Genomic DNA, 22173 nt, shown 5'->3' with positions numbered 1-22173 from the left:
TCCTCCTTCCTTCCCTATCTGAGCTTCTCTGCTACTGTGGAGAAATTCGGAGAGGGGAGAGAAGGGGGGGGGATGTTTCAATGCCTCTAAGAGATCCAAACTCTTTCAGCCTTGCCCTGGGCTCCTGCCAGCTTGGGCAGGCGGGGGGGGGAGGCATTGACACATCCCCCCCTTACCTCTCCTCTCCGAGTTTCTCCACAGTAGCGGAGAAGCTCAGATAGGGAAGGGAGGAGGAGGAGGCATGATTCCATGCCTGCCCTTCCCTTCTCCAGCCAGCCTCCAGAGATCCCAGCCCCTTCAGCCTTGTCTGTCCTTCGCCCGCCCACCCAAGCCTGCAAGAGCCCAGGGCAAGGGTGAAAGGGCTTCACCCTTGCCTTTCCTCCCCCCCCGCCTACCCAAGCCCACAGGAGCCCATGGATCCAAGCCCCTTCAGCCTTGTTTCCCCTCCCCAAGCCCAGGGGAACCGAGGGCAAAGGCTGACGGGGCTTGGATCCCAAGACCTTTCAGACTTATCTCACCCCCCCCCGCCCAAGCCTGTGGGAGCCCGGGGCAAGGGTGAAAGGGCTTGGATCTAAGAGATCTCTTAGCTCGGAGTGTAGCATGTGCAAATAAATCATGCTAATTAGTTATGCTAATGAGCTCCTGCACCTTTTTTTTTAACGAAATTACCCCTGGTCACTTCCCTTTTTTTCTTAGTTCTCATCATTTAAAAACAAATTCTAGTATTAAGATGCAATAGGTCTTAATTGTTACAGAATTTAATAAAGAGCCTCCAGTTCTTTAGAAAAATATTTTTTCTTCGTATGTAATTAGTTACTTTTGCAACTTGTGCATAATTCCATTGAGCTATTCCTTTGTCAGTGGAAATTTTTATAGTCTAGTACTTTACAATGGTAGGGATGCACAAACCTGTAATTATTTTTATTCTGTAATGAGCCCTGCTTCATCCTTACTTGAGTTAATTTCCTTTTCCCTTTTTTTGAGTTTGGATAATTCTTTTCTACTAATATGACATATGTTTTATACTGGGTTTTAAAATGTCTGTTTTCTAGCAGTCTGGTTTAAGATGTCAGCTTGAAAAAGTGATTAAATTGTGAAGAGTTTAAAAACATAATTTCTACTTCCCAGAGGAGTGAATAGACTGGCATGCTCTATTATTTTGATTTTCATGTGGCAAAACTAGAAGGGACAGGGAGGGATGTGGAGCTAGCCTCACCTACTCAGAAGCCAGCAGGGACAGAGTTGTACAACATCCTCAGTTTTACTGAACAGCAAATTGTAACGAGGTCCAATGAACGGTGTTGCTACTCCATCTGCCCAGTATAGCACATGTGCCTTTACAAGCTGCTCCCAGGGGCCACAGGGAGAAAGGGTGAGCTGTCTCTAGCATAGCATGCATATGAGTGAGGCAGACTTTCTGATAGTAAGGCTGCCCGAGGAAGGATGTTCCAGGAGCCAGTCTTGAATTGCTGATTGAGTAGAGTGGCAAAAACTACATTGGTCATGCTCCAAGGTCTCCCTGCTGAATCACCACCTGTACAGAAATGCGCTCTGATGGCAAACAGCACAGATGCCAGACTGGCCACAGCCATTGCCTGTGGGGTCCTGGCAGAGTCTACGGTTCAACCCCCATGGGGGGGGGGTTACATTTGCCAGGGAAACCCCCCCGAGCCCCATTCTGTAGCCAGCCAAATGTCTCTTACTCCTGTGAGGAAGTGCTCTGCAACTGCTCCATCCATTGCTACTGTGGCAGCATTAAAAAAATGGGTCCCTTAGTTGTCTGGTCAGCTAATTGACAGAGCACAGTGGGGCAGCTTCCAGTCACCCAAACCTTTGGTGTGGGAGTCAGAATGGTTGAGGTGGCATCCAGGCTCATGCGAGTAGGATGGGGGAGACACGTGTGGACTCCTGTGATGGGGCAGCTGGATTTCTGCCCTGTCAGTGCATGGTCACCCCTTCAGGTTGAGCCTCCAGAGATGGGATGCCTGTTAGGGTTCTGAAATGAGGCATGTTAGCCACAAGGTCTGAACTTTCTTCCCATTGGGTGTTAATGCTAAGTGCTCCCTCAGTGATCCTCAGTACCCTCTCTCTACCTCTCCCACGATCGAAGTGCAACATTGTGTATTCTAAGCGTGCATGGCAGAAACTTCTGAGGCAGAGTCCTGTGCTGCACGCCCTACCTACTGAACTATAGGGTGTCCTGGCTGGGGTTTATGTAGTGATGGGGGGTGGGTGGGATTGGGTGTGGGGATGGGGATGGGGAAGGTGATTTGGGCTTTGCTGGGGAGGGGGTGACTGATTGTAGCTGTAGCTGGCATTTTGTGCTCTGCTCTGCCATGCTTTGAGATGGGACCTTTTCTGTGTGAGGGCATGCTCGGCCTCTCTGGTTGTATGGACTATGTCATGGTTTTTGATGGTGTAAATTTCAGCTAGTTCATGGACTTAGGGAGCTGACCTGCTATGCCCCTAGGGCAGTGGTTTGTTCTGTACTGCTCCGTGCCATTGCTGTGCCAGTACCCAGTGAGATATTCTGGTGTATCTTGGAGATATCCTGGTCATGCACCTTGTTGGCTCCCTGTGTGTTTTCCCCACCCCCATTAGTGTGCTGTTAGTCTCTAATAGGTATACCTTTATCTTTTCATTTTCTCTCACCATTATTGCCAGTGATTCTAATGCTATCACAAATATCTATGGTGATAATGGATGCCCCAACCTCTACATCAAAGCAAAATGCCTCCAAAACATGAAATAAAAAGCCCATTCATTGTTGTCTATTTTCCCTGCATCTAAAATCATTTATAAACCATTTATCTACTCTTGTGTTACCAGATAATGTCTTGTTTCAATCAAATTAGGACTATGGGTATGGTATAGAAAAGTATATTTCTATGCTGGGCAACATATTTCTAAACCAAGCCAAATTACAAATACTTCTTCAGGTTAAAAATATCCCACTTTTCTTTGTGTGTGGTGGCGGCAAGAGTCATTGTGTTTCACAGTACCCAAACACCCGAAACATGAAAACATGAGCTGTAATGTTTCTTTTGAGTAGTATCACCTTCCCTTTCTGCATTTTAAATAATGTGTACCAGTTCTGTTCCCATATAGAACTATAATTTTTGTTTGGTATTTGAAATAACATAACTGTCTTTTGAACCTGTAAGTTGCAAGTGGCTTACTTTGGTGACATTGTCCTAAAAGGAAAAGTTGTAGAACCAATTCTGCATGCATTTTGCCAAAAAATGTGCAACTGGGGTGGAAATTTATTCCATACAAGCCACACCAGGTTTTAAACTGGTATTGTTTTGTGTCCCCTGGGGGAGTCCATTTCTGGGTGGCTTAACAAAACTTATTTATTTGATTATTCATTTATCTTTTTGTTATTGTTCAGAAACCATTGAATCGATGAACAATCGCATGGTAGAAATAATGAAGATATTTGAAAGGCAAACAAATAAGCTGCACAGGTAAATTTTATGTGTTGCATTTTTGCACAGACAAACCGTTTTAAGTCATAACATATATCAGTTATATTATCTGTTCTCACATGAACACAGTGGTCACACCTGGAAAGGTCTCTTAGGACATTACAGTTATTTTCTCACCACTTCAGTGCATATGCTCATGCGTATACAACACCAGGCCGTTATGGATGCCTCCCATATCCCTCTCCAATTTGCTCCCACCAATTGGTACAAGTTCAGAACTCACAAGTCTTCACTGCACAGGTTAGGGCTGGATGGGGATAATGGATGTGTGCACAGACTTGCTTCCTGTCATGGTGTGGTATGTTGAGTGCCTGTACATTTGTGTTGGGTGGGGGTAGCAGTGGAAAACAGTGCCCTGCGTACCCTCTGCCAATCAATCCACCCATGGCCAGAGTATGCATGTAGGGATGGTTTTATGAACCATAGCTTTTTGGCATTTTTAGTCCTTCCTTCTGCTGAGGATATAAAGAAAGCATGTGTAGTTCTTTCCACATTGCACAACAGTCCTGTAAAACAGATGATGCTCAAGAGAGTGACTGCTCCATGCTCTTCGTGGCATATTGGATATTTGAACCCAGGCTTTACCACTCCTTGTTTGACACTAACCACAGCACCAAACTGGCTCCCAGTGTGAAATATAACAAACAGAAGATATGTTTATAGTTACATGCAAAATTTGAGTCTCAAATATTCACATATGTATTTGTGATATCAGCTGTTTTAAAGTGATACTTCCCTTTAAGCCTCATACTTTTCTGTTAGTGCATATTTAATTTAATTCTCTTTCTAATATATGTTATATAAAAAGTACAAAAAAATAGAGACTTAATATGTAGAAATGGGCAGCTGAAGCTTTTGTTAGCATGGAGGTAAATAACATCACCTGACAAATAACATCACACTGAGTCTCTGCTAAAGGTACAAGACATTTTTCTCCAGGTACTAGGTAACCCTACAAGTAGGACCTCATAAGCAGTTGTTGGAAAACAGAATAAGCAGAAGACTGAATTTTTATTACTTTGCTCTCCTTTCTTTTGCAGTGAACTACTTGTTTGGGGGGAGCACTGGACTCAAAGTTTCCTTTAAACCTTGTCCCTTTTCCCCCTTGAGATTGTTTTGTTGGTGGTGCTGCTCAATACCTCTGTCCCCAAAATGATTGTAAAAGAATTGGGCCCAGAGAGAGAACACCACAAAGAACATTTTCACTGATGACTAATTGACCCAAGTTGATTGATTTGGGAGTCCAGACTGTATGAGTGTGCTAGACTCTTAAATCAATAATTAGAAGAGATGAGCTTAGTTGAAGGGACTCAGAGGCCAGATGATTACTGTTACTTTGCAAAACTCTCTGCCCTAGTGGCCCAGGGCCTAGTTAGTGAATTACATAGTTTTGTGGTAAGGCAGAGGGCTTTTTTTGTTCCCCTAGAGTTTTTCTGTCAAATATGAACTTGCTTGGCTATAAGGTCATCCTTTGCAGTCACACACACGACAGCGGACTCATCTACAATAGCAATGTGGGGCCTGGCCTTGCTGGAGCATGGTGTAGAGGGAGGAGGGACTTGAGCCTTCCCTCCCGTGTGATTTACATGAGAAGAAAAAGCTGCTGGGGGGGAGTCTGTTTGCCTTGCTATTGGGTTCACTTGACCTGGGATCATGTGAGTCCCCCTGCCACATGTGTGACTGACTGCAGGTTAGGGGGGCTCTTACCCGACTTGCATCACATGTATCATGAAGTTAGGCTCTGTTCCATGTCTGGATTAAAAAAGAGTGGCCACAAGAGCAGGGCCTCTTCTGTGGTGGCACCTTGCATAGGGACATCCTCCTCACAGTTATCCAGTCATCACTAAGCTGGTTAAATTTTTGGTATCAGCTTAGAATTTTTATATTTTGTTTACTAAGGCCTTTAGTTTATTAGTTCTGCCCACCCTCTGTTAAACTCTCTCTGAACAACAATGGGAGAAATCTTAAACAGATTACTTGGAACCAAGTCCTATTTTATTCAATAGGGCTTACTCCCGGAAATGTTTATTAATTTACTGAATTTATTCTCTACCTTTCTTCTCAATGGGGATCAAAAGCAGTTTGCGTTGCTGTCCTTTCCACCCTTTTGCCCTTGCAACAGCTCTGTGTGGTAGGTTAGGCTGAGAGTTGTGACTGGCCCAAGGACCATTTCCATACCGGTTATCTACTTTGGATTCAGTGCTGTTGGGAAGCAGGTTCCCCCCCACACACACCTTTCTAGGGTTTCTCAAACTTTTCTCTGATCTCTCTCATCTTGTTTTGCTGAAAGATTTTGGGAAAGATTGCAATAAAACCTGGATGGCTGACATTTGTGTGTGAAAGTTCAGATTTTTCTACCCACATCGTTATATTGATATAATGTTTTAATAATATGTGTCACAGGTTTTCTGAATTCCCAACTTTCATATTTTTTAAAAAAGCACCTAGGCCCTTCTATTGTGGAGATACATCAGGAAGGGCATTGCTCTGTCACAGATCCAGAGAACATGTTACACATACTGTTATGTTATATTGATATTATGATATTCAGTTGCCAATTGTTTCTTAATTGAAAAAGCCCCTGTGGCCTGAGCGAGGGGGCATGGCTGTTGCTGGGGAATTGGGGGCAGGGAAACTGTGGGGGAACCTGTCATGCGGAAGCCTCATTGCTACTGTGTTGTATTGGCAATAGCACCAGCAATGCTATACAAGCCTGTCCCCACTGGAAACCATCAGGGTCACCCAGCCAGCTTCCATGGCAGAGTGGGGATTTGGACCAGGACCTTCCAGATTGTAGTCTGACACACTAACCACTACACCACACTCGTTCTCTAAACTGTTCTTAGGATTGCATCTTATAACTTATAATTGTGACATGAATCTGTGATACACACATAGAAATCACTGTGAACATGCTTTTCTCTCATTTCACATGATATAAATTTATAATAGTTTGCTTTTCATGAATTTTTATATAATGCAAACTAAGAACTCTTTTAACATTTTTGTTTTTTTAGAGTTGCAAATGAACAAGATGTCCTTGAAGGTGTAAGTATGGTTTAATGATCTAAGCTTGTGCGAATGTTCAGAACAATCATTTGATACAAAAAACAATAATAGATAAAAAGGGCTAAAGCATTTCATGTCTTTAATATAACAAAGGAGGTAAGTTTGAAACAGCTACAATAAAACTAAAATTTTACAAAGCTCCTCAGTATACTGTGGTTCTCCAGACCAGACATGATGTGTGTATATGTGAGCATTTGTTCATTTATACCTGTTTAGATTGGAGCATGTGGATGAGAGAAAATGAGAGAAGAATTTCGCTCTCTTCACCCACACTCTCCATTTTGTGTTAAAAAAGCCCCAAACCAACATGAATAATATACATGAATGTTCTTTGTCCGATAGCTCTCTGTTTCTGAGATAGATCTGAACAATTTGGTAATCCTCAAGGAGCTGTTGGAGGGAGGGTGAATTCCCTTTGTCTTCATCCTTTGCATTTATCTGGCTTTGCATTTGAAAGGAATTTATTAAATACTGTAATGGGGAGGGCAATTTGGAGTGGGTGTTAGGTACTCACCTATTCCCTGATCCTGATTTCCACTCCAACCACATTTCTTTAAGCAGGTACGCCCCCTTTGGAGTTAATTAACTAGGATCAGAGCACATCATATTCCAACTAATAACTTTAAAACATATATTTATATTTTAAAGTTATTAATTAGAACATGAGGTACTGTGATCCTACTTAATTCTGTCCTGACTGGCTAATTAGGGTAACAGGAGACGGAGCTCTGATCCTTCCTCTACCAGTACCTCCAAGAACCAGTACTTCTGTGAGGGAAATTCCTTGACACTTCTATTTGTGCAGGTGTGTCACTGAGGAATCTGCCATCCATTGTGCGGAACACCAGAAAGAGTTGGGAAAGAAGCCACATTTGTTCCTCTACCAGCTTATCCAAGGCTCAGCGCTGTGAGGGATATTCCATAGCACTTTCCCTTGGAAAGGAGAAGTGAGGTGAAAAGGCTGAGAAATCTCAACACTCCTCATAGCTGTACAACAATTAGTAAGCTACTTGTTTCCTTGCAGCTGTATTTTCCCCTCATGCTGCCAGGGTTTAATGATAGCAAGAAGACAGTATGTATATGTAATCCTATTGTTTCTTTTTTGTGTGTGTGGGGAACTTTTGAGGGCTGTTTGAGGGGAATAATGGCTATATTCTACCATTCTGACCAGCTAAGTGCAGAGTCTTTCTCCAGAGTAAGGTCCAGACAACACATTATATCTACCACATGATTTATTTATTTATTTATTAGTTAGATTTCTACCTCACCCTCCTGGCTGAGGCCCGCTCAGGGAAGTTTACATAAAAACAGTATGATATAAAAATGACAAGGATTCTTAAAACCATAAATATAATAATACAATAAAGTGCCTTTTCACCCCGTATGACAGCTGCAAGTTTCCTGTGTGAACTCTATTTAGAAGCTCTTTAGAGATCTGATTAGGATGGGGTGGTGGTGTTTGCCCCAAAGGGGAGGGTTAATTTTGCTTTATTTTGCGCATCAAATAACACCTACCAGGCCATATTGGTCAGGAACACAAGAGTGAACTAGTTTAATATTAGATATGGTAGAGATTTTGTATTTTTGTACACAATGTACATCTGTGTATCCTCTGCTTTGTTATGAAGCATAATCTGAAATTAAAATTTTGACTTGTAGTATATTTGGTTTTACTATGATGTGAGCCCCCTTCTCCTTTACACCTTCCTGATCTGCTTTGTGGTACTGAGATATGTTTTGTTAATCATTGCCTTTTTATGCTACTAGCCTCAGCTAATGCATATGCTTAATAAGCCAGTAATTTGGTCTGCTTGTATATGTCCAATGTTGGAAGTATGCTTGCTATGCAGGGGTGGTTTTTGAAGAGCACATCAACACATATGAAGCTGTCTTCTACTGAACCAGACTGATTGGTCTATCAGGTTCAGGAGTATTTAAGGGCAGTGGCTGTCTAAGGTCTCAGGCAGAGGGTTTTCAAATCACTTACTATGTGATTCTTTTAACTGGAGATGGATGGACCCTTCTACATGTAGAGCACGTGAGCCATCTACCACCGAGCCATAGACCCTCCTCTGAGTCTTGTGCGTGTGTGGAAAGCACTTCCATGCATTCACCAGGGATGCTGATTTGTTTCCACCACTGTTGCTATCCCTTGCTCTGCCTTGAATGATGTTCTAGGTGTTTCCCCAAATTCAGAATCAAAATTCAGAATACACTTTGGAATGGTGTGTGCATGAACACAGGTATGGGGCCATAGTGGACACTGACCTATAAAGTCCCATTCCTTGAATAGAGCACTACAGTGCATTATGGATCTCTGTACTGTGTGTGCATGCTGTATGCCAACAGGGCATTATACCATGCAAGTGATAAGACACTTGGGCTGAAGTGTGATTCTTGTTTGGTCCCATAGCATGTATTGCTATATAACTTCTAGTGTCAGGTTCCAGCTTTGGTCTAAATTTATTAAAATAAATAGTTTAATTAATTGAATAAAAGATCAGATCCAGGGTATATTGATGCAAAAATTGTAATCTTAAAAAACAACTGAAAGCAGGAGTTGCAATAATGCAGAACAGAAGTGAAGTGGTGTGAGAGGAATGATGAAGAATTAAGAAGTGTTCCATGATTTGCTCCTCCTCAAGAAATGGGGCCAGATTCATACATGACCCTTAAAGTGCTCTTTAGCCCTTGAAGGAAATGAACTTGGATGGTTAACAGTGGACATAGTGGCCACAATTTGGCACATAATTAAATATGCTTAAGCCAGTAGCAATAATTGGATGCTTTTAACTTGTAGTTGGAATATGGCCAGCAATTTTAGTCCAGTAGGGTTGGTGTCTTGAGGAAAAGTAGATGAGACACTGGTCGACTTTTTTTTAAAAAAAAGATAAATAGCTGTCCCATAGAGTCCCAATTCAAATTGGGTGGGAATTAAGCTTTTGTCTCCATGCAGTTTTCCAGCTTCAGTCATCCATCTGGAGTGCTCTGTGTACCATCATATAGATGTCTGTATGTTTCTCTTTGGGGCAAAAAGTAGTTCTGAAAACCCAAATTGAGGTCAGGAACCTGCCCAGTGATCAAACTGGGACCCTTGGAGCTGCTGTTCAGTCATGGATCGCCTAATTTCATGTCTAATATTCAATTCTCCCACTAGATATGATGGGGGGGATTAACATACTCATGTGTCCTTCCAGTAGTAAAGTGGTAAGTGGTATGAAGGAGAAGTCTCTTGAATTTAACAAACAATTAAGCAGACAGTTGTGGGAATTTATTCCCTGATCCCTTCACTGTTTTACTTAATTCCTTTGCTTTAAACATTTTTCTTACAACCTGCCTCTCTTCAGGTGTTAGAATTAGTCTGGGAGAAAATGCTTAAAGAACTGAGCACAATGGATGTTAGGGGAAAGAAGGGACATAGTTTGGTTACCATCCCTGTTATCTCTGTTTTCTGTGTAAAAAATACGCACAGTACTTGTGAATGTAAGGAATGGGAGTTCTTGGTTGGATCATCCTATTATGTCTTGTTTGATATATGCACATACATGAAGAGGCTCTTCCTAGCAACTTCTAAAACTTCCCTATGTTTAAGAACATTATAGTTATGAAACTAGGGAAACTGCCAATATGCTCTCATTCATATACTATTGCTTGTGTACATGTAAAATGCATAGCTAAACTGCAGTATAAAAGTAATAGTGGTAAAAAACCCCATTAATAATATTTATTTGTAATTGTCAAAAGGTTATTCACAAGGAATAATCCATAGCTTTTCTGAGTAAAGATGGCACTATTCTTAATTTCTGTGGCTGTAATACCATTATGCATTCTGCCCTTTATATACTGTATCCAATACTGTATTTTTAGCAAAAAAAAAAAAATCCTCCCCGAAACAAAGTGGTTATTAGATATTCTGGATTAGAGAAATGTAGTGTCATTGTTAAAAATTCTCTTTCCCCCAGTCATTTATTCATTTTCAGTTTGTTCAACACTTTCAAAAAGATTTCTTGTGGCCCAGACCCGGATAGCTCAGGCAAACCCGATCTCGTCAGATCTCAGAAGCTAAGCAGGGCTGACCCTGGCAAGTAATTGGAAGGGAGACCTCCAAGGAATACCAGGGTTGGGATGCAGTGGCAGGCTATCAAACAACCTCTCTGAAAAACGTCCAAGCCCCCTGTAGGGGTCACCAGAAGTCACCATGACTTCCAGACATGCAAGCACACACACAAATACCCACCTCCAAAAAAAGTATTTTAAAAGGCTTCTTGTATTTGGGGACATACATGATGTTATTAATTCCCCTCAAACTTTTCTTGGCATGTATTTAGAAATTACAGAAGATACAACAAGACTTCCGAAAGCTAGCAGAAGAGAAACAGATAATGGAGGATGAACTTCAAAAGATGAAAGCTTCAGATATAACTGTGAGTGTAATAACTGTTATGAGAACAAAATATGGAAAATAGACTTCACGGGAAAATAAGGCTTCAATATGATGTTCCAATCACCTAAACTTTGTAATATACAGATCTTCGACGTGGTCTCTGTGCTTCACACCCATGGGATACAGTGCACCTGCGCTGGATTGATTGGCATTGTAGCAAGCTCTAACGGATTTTCGCGCCCAGACCTCAGGCATGCTGCAGGAACCCCCACCACGCATGCCCAGAGGGGAGGGCATGGACATCTCACCAGTTCCTTTCTTTCTGCCTTTCCGGAAGCATCTTTCCTTCGTCGGTCAGATTGGTAGCTATTTTCCTCAGAGGCTCTTCGGATTTCTCTTCAGTTTTTCCTCTTACTTTTCACCTTTCCTTCACTTCTTCGTTTTTTATTTAAATTTTTTTAAATTTAGTTTGAGGGGGAAGTTTTTCGTCCTACCTCAGTTTGGCCTTCGGGGCCCCCCCCACACACCTCTCTTTCTTTTCCATCCATTTTATTTTATGGAGAAAAGGTGGGGTTTTTTTCAAACGTTGTAAAGGGTGCAGCTGTAAGCTCGCTCCGCTGGACGGCCACACTCTTTGTATTTTTTGTCTCGGTGAGATGCACTGACTGGAATCCTGCAGGCATTGTGCCAAGTTCTCCAATCAAACTAGGAAGAACCGAGTGGCGCATCTCCGGGTGGCGTTACTAGAATTGGTGCTAAATCCCCCTTCCGCCATGGATCCAGAAGTACCAGTGAGACCATCGACATCGACAGCTCCAGCTTCGTAATCCTCATCCAACATCATCCAGTCGATATCGAAACGTCCAGTACCGATGGCTCAGTCTTCTGCGTCCACTCCCGTGAAAAAGAAAAAGGAGAAATTGGGTAAAGAGCACAAGTCCGCCAAAAAGGGTTCCTCTAAGGCCCTAAAGGTGTAGAAGGAGGGAAAAGTCGCGGGTTCTGCACTGGGTAATGCCCCTAAGGTGCTCCCCGTTCCGACAACAGTATTGGCATCAGAAGCTCCAGTCGCTCCACCGATACTGACCATCCAGCTGATGGACTCTCCAATACACCAGCTAGACCACGATACGCTGGTCGACGTGTGTCCTTTCTCCGACATCAATAATGTTAAGATCCTCAGTCATCCCCATGGCATGGATTGTTCTCCCTCTGCTCAGTCATCGACGTCGACAGTCTCAGAGTTCTGCACCAATATCGATGCAGGTCGGTATCGACAGATCCCTCCAAACACTCAATGTCATTCTCCCCGTCTGTTTGCTGAAGATCGGTCTTTCGATATCGATGATCGGGCTGATAGGGGCCGTTCATGGAGATGAGATACTACGCTGTCTCCAAGACATTCCCGCTCTAGGAGTAGATCCCCTCGATTCTTCCTACCCCCACCACCTCCTGCCCTCTCCTGGGATCACCGTCAACTACGTTATCTCTATGGAGCTTATCCACCCGCATCTATGCCGTGGTTGACTCCAGCAGGTTACTCAGATTGAGATCGCTACTCTACTCACAGATCACGGTCACCCCGTAGATCAAGGCCGACACCCTCAGTTTCTCTTTCCCGGCCTCTGGGTCATGCATCTGATGATCCTCCTCGACATCGACCAGATCAATATCATCCTCTCAGTCCCCCTATCCCACTGTCAACAGATCCAACCAGTCAGATCAAAACCACTCAGGTACAATTAACAGAGCCCGATTCCTCTGTCTCTGCAGATGAGGATTCGGAAAAGGGGGTTTCAGATGTACACAGCTCCCCTGACCAGCCTTCCCCGAACCAGGCAGTAGCCGATTACCAACCTATATCTCCATCTGAGATATATCTCCCACGCTTTGTGGGAGAGGCTCTCCGAGCTCTTGGCAAACCTTCCAGAAGATAAGCGTCAGGCAGCCCGCATCATCCAAAAGGAGGGCATGGTGCTGGCAAAACAACAAATTAATACCTTTAAACATGCCCTAGACACCTGCTCGAGGACAATGGCTTCAGCCATAGCTCTCCGAAAACATTCCTGGCTATGTAACACCAATCTACAGCCAGATACAAGAACATACATAGAGGACCTCCCCTTCGATGGCCTTGGTCTTTTTAATACTACAACAGACACCATATTACAAGACATGGACAAAAGCATAAAAGCTTCTCGTGCTCGGGGCGTTTCTTCATCCACAAGGCAGCAATACCGGCCTCATCCCTGGTCTAGACCCTGGGGAAAAATGTAGCCCAAACCGTCAGTCTCTTGAGCGGCAATGGAGGCCACGTACATCTTCTGGAGCCAGAAGCCCACATTTCAGAAACCTAGATTTGGATCGGGACAACAATCCTCCCACAGTAAGCAGGCAAAGTCCGCCAAACAGGATTTTTGACTTCCATGTCTTCCAGTCACATCCCACCCGTCTAACCCCCTTCCTCCAAACTTGGCGCCTCATCACCGTAGACGAATGGGTGCTGTCCATCTTGACCCAGGGTTACCACATAGAATTTATTTAGAACCCCATTACTCCTGTCTTCATCTCCACACCCCCTTCTCCAGTCCTTCTGGAAGAAGTGTCTATCCTTCTGCACAAGGGAGCCATCGAGCTGGTGCCACTTCATCTACAGGGCAGGGGATTCTGTTCCCGCTCTTTCACCGTTCCAAAGCGGGATGGAGGTGTTCGACCAATCTTAGATCTACGGTGTCAAGATAGCTAGGCTTTCTTGTGGGTTAACAGGAGACTTGAGCACACAGGAGCCAACTTAAAACAATGGTCAAAAGAGAGAAATACAAAATCCAGCTACAAAACACATCAGAGAGTACAACAAAATAATAAACACTAACTCAAACTACCTGTGTTCTATAGCGCAGTTTTCAGGAAGCATAGGCCATAAGTCACAATGAGGAATGTGGCTTCACGTCGAGGTCTGCAAACACGAACCGCATACAGGAGTTCCCAGAATCTCCTAGGCTAAATTTCCCCCCAGAGAAGGTATCAAAATATACTCTTTTTCCCTTTCAAATATCAGCTGCCCCCACTTTACGGTCAAAACAGTTTTTCCAAATAGAGTTAATTGGTAGGTCTGTCCTGTCCTTAGAATCAGCACCTTAACAATAGCAAACTTAAAACAGCTGCACTAGGAAGAAGGCTAACATACTGTTGCATCACTTAACCCTTCATAGGCACTTTTGCTTCACATACGGGCACTAAACTGCTTTGTGAGCTACCACCGCTTCCACATGGTATCTTTGCAGCAGATTCTGCCACTTCTCCAGAAGAATGTCTGGATGGCCACCCTTGACCTCCAGGACGCGTACTTTCACCTGACCACCCACCCTTCCCACCGCCAATACCTATGCTTCGCAATTGGTCAACATCACTACCGATATGCAGCTCTGCCATTTGGCCTTTCAAGTGCACCGAGAGTCTTCACAAATCTGATGGTGGTGGTCGTGGCCTTCCTTCGTCTCAAGGGTATCTCCATCTACCCATACATTGAAGATTGGATCTTGGTTGCGACTTCCAGGGATGCCCTAGTCTCAAACATCAACGAGACGCTAACCCTCCTGGGAAACTTGGGTCTACAAGTAAATCTGGAGAAGTCTCAACTTCAACCGGTCCAGAAAATACACTACATTGGTGCACTACTAGACTCCACAAATTGCACAGCCTACCTGCCCCAAAACAGATCCACCGACATTATCTATCTAGCCACTGTGATGCGTACTCGGCCTTCAGTGACGGCTTTTCAGATACAAAGGCTACTTGGCCTCATGGCCGCTACTACATCACTCCTGGTTTTTGGCAAGTTGAGAATGCGCCACCTGCAACTCTGGTTTATCCGCAATTTCAATCCAGAGTGAGACACACACTCGACCCATCTATCCCCACCTGTCAAAGTACGAGACTCTTTACTTTGGTGGACCGCCCCTTCCAACCTTTTCCAGGGAGCACCCTTCCATCCTCCATCAACCCAAATTACCCTGACTACAGATGCCTCTCTCTCGGGCTGGGGTGCCCACATGATGGGACTTTCTGTTGGAGGCAGATGAGACACACAGAAATAGAACCGGCACATTATTTTTCTGGAACTGCTTGCAATACGGTTCGTTGTGGGTTAACAGGAGACTTGAGCACACAGGAGCCAACTTAAAACAATGGTCAAAAGAGAGAAATACAAAATCCAGCTACAAAACACATCAGAGAGTACAACAAAATAATAAACACTAACTCAAACTACCTGTGTTCTATAGCGCAGTTTTCAGGAAGCATAGGCCATAAGTCACAATGAGGAATGTGGGAAGCATAGGCCATAAGTCACAATGAGGAATGTGGCTTCACGTCGAGGTCTGCAAACACGAACCGCATACAGGAGTTCCCAGAATCTCCTAGGCTAAATTTCCCCCCAGATAAGGTATCAAAATATACTCTTTTTCCCTTTCAAATATCAGCTGCCCCCACTTTACGGTCAAAACAGTTTTTCCAAATAGAGTTAATTGGTAGGTCTGTCCTGTCCTTAGAATCAGCACCTTAACAATAGCAAACTTAAAACAGCTGCACTAGGAAGAAGGCTAACATACTGTTGCATCACTTAACCCTTCATAGGCACTTTTGCTTCACATACGGGCACTAAACTGCTTTGTGAGCTACCACCGCTTCCACATGGTATCTTTGCAGCAGATTCTGCCACTTCTCCAGAAGAATGTCTGGATGGCCACCCTTGACCTCCAGGACGCGTACTTTCACCTGACCACCCACCCTTCCCACCGCCAATACCTATGCTTCGCAATTGGTCAACATCACTACCGATATGCAGCTCTGCCATTTGGCCTTTCAAGTGCACCGAGAGTCTTCACAAATCTGATGGTGGTGGTCGTGGCCTTCCTTCGTCTCAAGGGTATCTCCATCTACCCATACATTGAAGATTGGATCTTGGTTGCGACTTCCAGGGATGCCCTAGTCTCAAACATCAACGAGACGCTAACCCTCCTGGGAAACTTGGGTCTACAAGTAAATCTGGAGAAGTCTCAACTTCAACCGGTCCAGAAAATACACTACATTGGTGCACTACTAGACTCCACAAATTGCACAGCCTACCTGCCCCAAAACAGATCCACCGACATTATCTATCTAGCCACTGTGATGCGTACTCGGCCTTCAGTGACGGCTTTTCAGATACAAAGGCTACTTGGCCTCATGGCCGCTACTACATCACTCCTGGTTTTTGGCAAGTTGAGAATGCGCCACCTGCAACTCTGGTTTATCCGCAATTTCAATCCAGAGTGAGACACACACTCGACCCATCTATCCCCACCTGTCAAAGTACGAGACTCTTTACTTTGGTGGACCGCCCCTTCCAACCTTTTCCAGGGAGCACCCTTCCATCCTCCATCAACCCAAATTACCCTGACTACAGATGCCTCTCTCTCGGGCTGGGGTGCCCACATGATGGGACTTTCTGTTGGAGGCAGATGAGACACACAGAAATAGAACCGGCACATTATTTTTCTGGAACTGCTTGCAATACGGTTCGCTATCACCAGTTTCCTGCTCCTGATCAAGGGGAAGTGTGTCACGGTCCTCACGGACAATACTACTGCCCTCAGCTATGTAAACAAGCAAGGGGGCACTGTCTCTCAACGCCTCTGCAAGCTCGCCCTTCGGTTATGGGACTTCTGCATTGCTTACAACGTTTTCCTAGTCACCATGCACATCCCAGGGCACATGAATGTGCAGGTGGACCACCTGAGTCGGGCAGGACTCAGTTTGCACGAGTGGGAAATGAATCCGACTTATCTTCTTCCACTCTTCCGCAAGTGGGGGTTCCCCCAGATAGATGTTTTCGCCACCAGGGTGAACAAAAAGTGCCGTCTGTTCTGCAGCCGAGGTGGCAGGGACCCGCAGTCTTTAGGGGACAGTCTCCTCTACCTGTGGTCCAGAGAATTTCTCTTCCTCTTCCTCTTCCCTCCACTGCCTCTACTTCTGAGAGTGGTCCGCAAAATCATCAGCAACAGAGTGGACTGCATCCTCATAACCCTGTGGTGGCTGAGGCAACCATGGTTCTCAACTATTCTTGTTCTGTCATTGGGGGTCTACCACCAATTTCCTCCAGTACAAGACCTTCTGTTCCTAACTGAGTCCCCTCTCCTATACCACGACATGCCACGAATGAAGTTGACAGCCTGGAGAGTGGCATCAATAGCTTTTCCTCCCACATAGCAAATGTGTTGCTAAACTCCAGAAAGTCCACTACACGAAAATCTTATCATTATACGTGGCTAAGGTTTTGTTCCTCCTTGGGTAAGGATGCCCCTCGAGCCACCTCCGTTGGTCTCGATAAGGTTTTCAAATTCCTCCTGTCTCTCGCTGACTCGGGACTGTCTCATTCCTCGTTAAAGGTTTATTTGGCTGCACTTTCAGCATACCATGTTTAAGTTGAGGGATGCACATTTTTCTCGCATCCTCTTTCTAAACGTTTTTTTTCCGAAGGGACTGTTACACCTTTACCCTCCCATCAAAAGTCCTGTCGTCCCCTGGGACCTTCCCCTGGTCCTTCGCCATCTCACCAGGAAACCTTTTGAGCTGCTCGCAAGTTGCAACATGAAATTCCTGTCCTGGAAAACAGCCTTTCTGGTGGCTGTCACTTCAGCAAGGCGAGTTGGAGAAATACTGGCTTTCAGACATGATACTCCTTTTAATTTTGGCAGACGGGATCCACCTTGTACCTGACATCTCGTTCTTGCCAAAGGTAGTTTCAGAATTTCACCTACAGGCAGAGGTCTTCCTCCCGGATTTCTTCCCTGCTCCGGCATCCCCAGGGGAGAGGCTGTTACACACTTTAGACACGAAACGTGCGCTTCTGTTTTACCTAAACAGAACCCGCCCAACGAGACGTGACTGTCAACTGTTCATTTCCTATGCACCAGCAAGGCTGGGAACTCGCATCACGGCTCAGCGTTTGTCAAGGTGGGTTGTAGGTCTCATCCGCCTCTGCTATCTTATCGCCAAGCAGCCATTGCCTGGCCCTATCAAAGCTCATTCAACCCGAGCTGTTGCAGCCTCAACTGCCCTCCTCCAGGGAGTTCCCTTAATGGACATTTGCAGAGCTGCTACGTGGGCTACACCTAATGCGTTCATAAGGCACTACGCCCTAGATGTCCGAAAGAACTCTCGTACCAACATGGGATGTCACATCTTATCCTCGGCTTTGCAGTAATGACCTGCCAGCACCCTCCTCCAGGTAGGCCACTGCTCGCTAATCTCCCATGGGTGTGAAGCACAGAGACCACGTCCAAGATAAACAGGTTGCTTACCTGTAACTGGTGATCTTCGAGTGGTCATCTGTGCATTCACACCACCCGCCCTCCTTCCCCACTGCTGTCAGCTTCTACATTTTTCATAGGGGTTGATTTGCAGCGGTTTGAAGGAACTGGTGGGATATCCGTGCCCTCCCCTCTGGGCATGTGTGGTGGGGGTTTCTGCACATGCCTGAGGTCTGGGCGCAAAGATCTATTAACGCTTGCTACAATGCCGATCGATCCAGCGCAGGCGCACTGCATCCCATGGGTGTAAATGCACAGATGACCACTCGAAGATCACCAGTTACAGGTAAGCAACCTGTTGTTGTTTTTCTGTTCAGCGCACAGTGGCTATTCTCCATCTCAGCTGTGCTGTGTGTGTGGTGGGGTGGAATCATGGAAGGGAAGCAGCATTGTTGATTGCAGAAGCACTGTGCCATGGTTGGACACTGTTTGTTTTATTTGGGAGCTAAAAACCTTCTTATTTTGTATGTCTTCTCCCCCTCTCCCTTCCATTATGTTCGGAATCCTGGTTTACAGAGGACGTGCAAACCATAGTTTGCCAGTTTGGATTTAAAGACATGCTCTAGTGGGCTGAAAGTATTAATCAGCTGAAGTAACTCCACACAAGTGGAAAAGACAGGTGGTAGGAAAGCATGGATCATGTGACCTTCTTCAAGGCTCATTTACACATCAACAACCAAACATTAGAGCTCGAAAGCTCTAGCGCTGCCTCCAGAATACTTTAAACTTAAGAACCAGCTCCAGCAGCTCATTAAAAAAAGAGGAATGATTATCCTAATAACCAATGGGAACAATTATACTATGCTGCAACTTTAAATAATTCAAAAAAATTCTGGGCTATAGTCTTGGGTGCATTTCATGCTGAGGATCCCTCCATGTTTGCCATGTCCTCGTATTTTTGGTACCAGTATTTTTCAACTCTATTCCACCAAAAGCAAACCTATGCTAGTGAATCACTAGAGTTTGTCCTAGAGGACCTACCTGACTGGCCACCTGTGTCATCTAATGATATTAAAGAATTGATCGAAAAATTGAAATCAGGGAAAGCACCTGACCCAGACATAATTCCCTCTGAGATTCTAAAATCAGATCCAGATTGGTGGGCCGCTCCTCTTGCATCCCTCTTTACAATGATAGATAAAAGGTAAAGGTTCCCTTGCTCGAAAGCCAGTCGAGATAGAACTGGCCTTATTCCTAATGCATGGCTGAATGCAATAGTGGCCCTTATATATAAAAAAAGGCGATCATACTATTCCTGCTAATTATAGACCAATCAGTTTAATTTCTACAATGGGCAAGTTGTATACTAAACATTTATTAGTCAGCTTACTCTCTGGATGTCACAGCAAAAAGTTTTGGGTCCAGAACAGTTAGGTTTTTGCAAAGGGAAAACCACCTTAGATCATTGTACTATTCTATCTAATTTGATCAATAAGTATGTTATTCAAAATAACTCAAAATTATTTGTGGGTTTCCTAGATCTGAAGGGAGCATTTGACTCAATTGATAGGGAACTTCTTTGGGTTAAATTAAATCAACTAAATATGGACAATATTTATATATTGGCACTCTCCAGCTCTCCCATTGGCCATGCTGTGTGCTCCATCAGCCATTGGCCCATCAACCGCCACTCAAGAGTACTCGCATGCCATTGGCTGGGTGCTGAGTCTGCCTCTCCGCCACCCACTGCCAGTCTGGCCACTTTCCTGACAGAATAAACTGCCAAAATGGCGGTCTCTCCAGTCCTGACAAAGACGCTTTTCCTGCTTGGCTCCTGTGGGGCTAACCTCTTCGGAGGTAACAAGCGTCTGGCGAAGCATTTTGACTGTATATTCTGTGAATAAACCCTTGTATATAGTGTACCACTGGACTGTGCAGTGTGGTTACTATAGAGGGGCAGAACAGCAAAGAACTGGTAAGAGCTGGGAGGCTGGAAAGTCTGCTAAGGTGCTGTCTTGGCTTAGACTGGTCTGTGGACCACTACACACGCTCTGCGCAACAGGACCTCAGACAGGTACAATGCCATAGACTCTGCCAGCCATTTCCTCCTGGGAAACCATTGCTGCCAATCTCCAGGTGAGGGCTGGAGATCACTCAGAATTACAACTGCTCTCCAGATGGCAGAGATCAGTCCCCCTGGAGAAAATGTGTTTTGCAGGGTGGACTCTGTGTCATTATACCTTGCTGGGGTTGCTTCCCTCCTGCTTGGGTCTCCACTGCAGAGAAAGACTGTACTTTTCCTAGGTAGAGGCTCCAGGTGTGTTGGGGGGGGATGGAAAGCTGAAGTCGGAGGGGCAGATAAATGTAGGTTGATGGTTGGCTGGGAAGGAGATAGGGTTGCCAACTCCAGGTTGGAAATTCCTGGAGATTTGAGGGGTGGAGCCTGGAGAGGGTGAAGTTTGAGCAGGGGTGGGACCTCAGTCAGGTACAGTGCCATAGACTTCACCCTCCAAACCAGTCATTTACTGCTGGGGCATTGTTGCCAATCTTCAGGTGAGGGCTGGAGATAACTCAGAATTACAATTTAGGTGGCAGAGGTCAGTTCCTCTGTGTCATTATATCCTGCTGGGGTCACCACAGCAAATTGATGCTGAGTGCCCAAGGCCAGGGCACCCACCCAGAGCCTCTTTTTAGAGCCTGTTTGGGCCTTATTCCAGTACCAACATAAAGCAAAATAAACATTTTATGAAATGGTTTTGCACTGTTGCATCTTTTTGCACTCATCATTTAATGCTTCCTACTTGTTGCAGGAGATGTTTCCAAAGAGAAATGTGTAATGTGGTTTAGTGTTTTTGTAGTAGACAGGAGATTAACTGAATAACAGAAATTGATTCCACATGGTGAACTACATCTGAAGTGGAGAATATTTAACCAAGTGACAGGTTGGGCAGTCTCTTGTTCTGTCAGAGCTTTTTGAAAGGGTCTGTGCTATGGCCTGCTTGTACACACTTTCAGATATATTACTGCACAGGTGACCAATACTGACAGATAAAGCAAATTTTTATCTTCTATTGCAGCAAGAAAAAGCATCATTAGATACCAGGAAAAAATTATTAGCGAGACTGGAAAAGGAGAAAGCAAAAATTGAAGAGAAAACTGGTGCTCAGCCAGAAAAGTAAGGCCCAACTATAGGAAAGTATTATGTACATAGTCTAGTTAATTTTAGATCAAGTTCACCAAATACGGCAACAAAGTAATTTAAAAGCATTTTTCTCTTTACTGATTTACCATATAGCTTGTTGCTCACTTTTTAGGTTAGTTACTGTTACTTTTTAGTTATTGTGCTAGTTAGGATGATATGGTCTGACATGTTTAACCAGAGGGACAAGGAGTTGGTGTTTATATCTGCTGAGTACAGGAAGGCCAGTTCCACAATCCAAATGTTTTGCATAATTTCTTGATCTAATAGTTCACTTGTTATTCCATATTTTCTGAATTACAGGGGGAAAAAGCCTCATAAGGTAAAAGAACCTGAAGCTGTGAAAATGAAAGAAGATTTAGCTAAAGCACAGGTAATAAATGCATAAAATCAGACAGATTTCTGACAAGACAAAGCTTCCTGGAGCTGTATTTGACTGTGAGAACTTTTAGAAACTAAGCCTTCTCTGGAAAATGATTGGAGAGGAAGGATATTTCTTTTAACAGGACAGATCCCTTAACTTCTTTGAAGTCTGCACAGAAGTTTGAGGATTAAGGCTTCCGGTCTGGCTCCCGCGAATGGCGGACGCATCCTCGGGTCGCTCCCGAGGGCGTCTCGCCCGCCCGCGGTGGAGGAGGGAATCTGCGCGAGCGGAGACCCGAACGAGCCCCTCAGGAAGAGAGGAGCTCGGATCCGGGGCGCTTTAGGGCGCACTAGGGGGGAGTCGCTCTTTCGGCCGAGAGG

The 22173-nt window shown here is 44.6% G+C and overlaps 1 protein-coding gene across 1 annotated transcript in view; it reads left to right on the top strand.

Moving 5' to 3' along the window:
* Positions 1–21803, top strand: part of CCDC7 (coiled-coil domain containing 7) — a 40642-nt gene extending 18839 nt beyond the window's left edge. Inside the window, exons 9-12 of the mRNA XM_015408115.1 lie at positions 3392–3467; positions 6506–6536; positions 10886–10981; positions 21733–21803. Of these exons, the coding sequence (XP_015263601.1) occupies positions 3392–3467; positions 6506–6536; positions 10886–10981; positions 21733–21750 (221 nt within the window). The 3' untranslated portion in view covers positions 21751–21803. The remainder of the gene's footprint in view (positions 1–3391; positions 3468–6505; positions 6537–10885; positions 10982–21732) is intronic.
* Positions 21804–22173: the final 370 nt, after the last annotated feature.

The sequence above is a fragment of the Gekko japonicus genome, unplaced genomic scaffold (assembly GCF_001447785.1).
Source record: "Gekko japonicus isolate JY-2015 unplaced genomic scaffold, Gekko_japonicus_V1.1 scaffold87, whole genome shotgun sequence".
NCBI classification, from domain to species: Eukaryota; Metazoa; Chordata; class Lepidosauria; order Squamata; family Gekkonidae; genus Gekko; species Gekko japonicus.
This window is presented reverse-complemented; position numbering and strand designations above follow the sequence as displayed.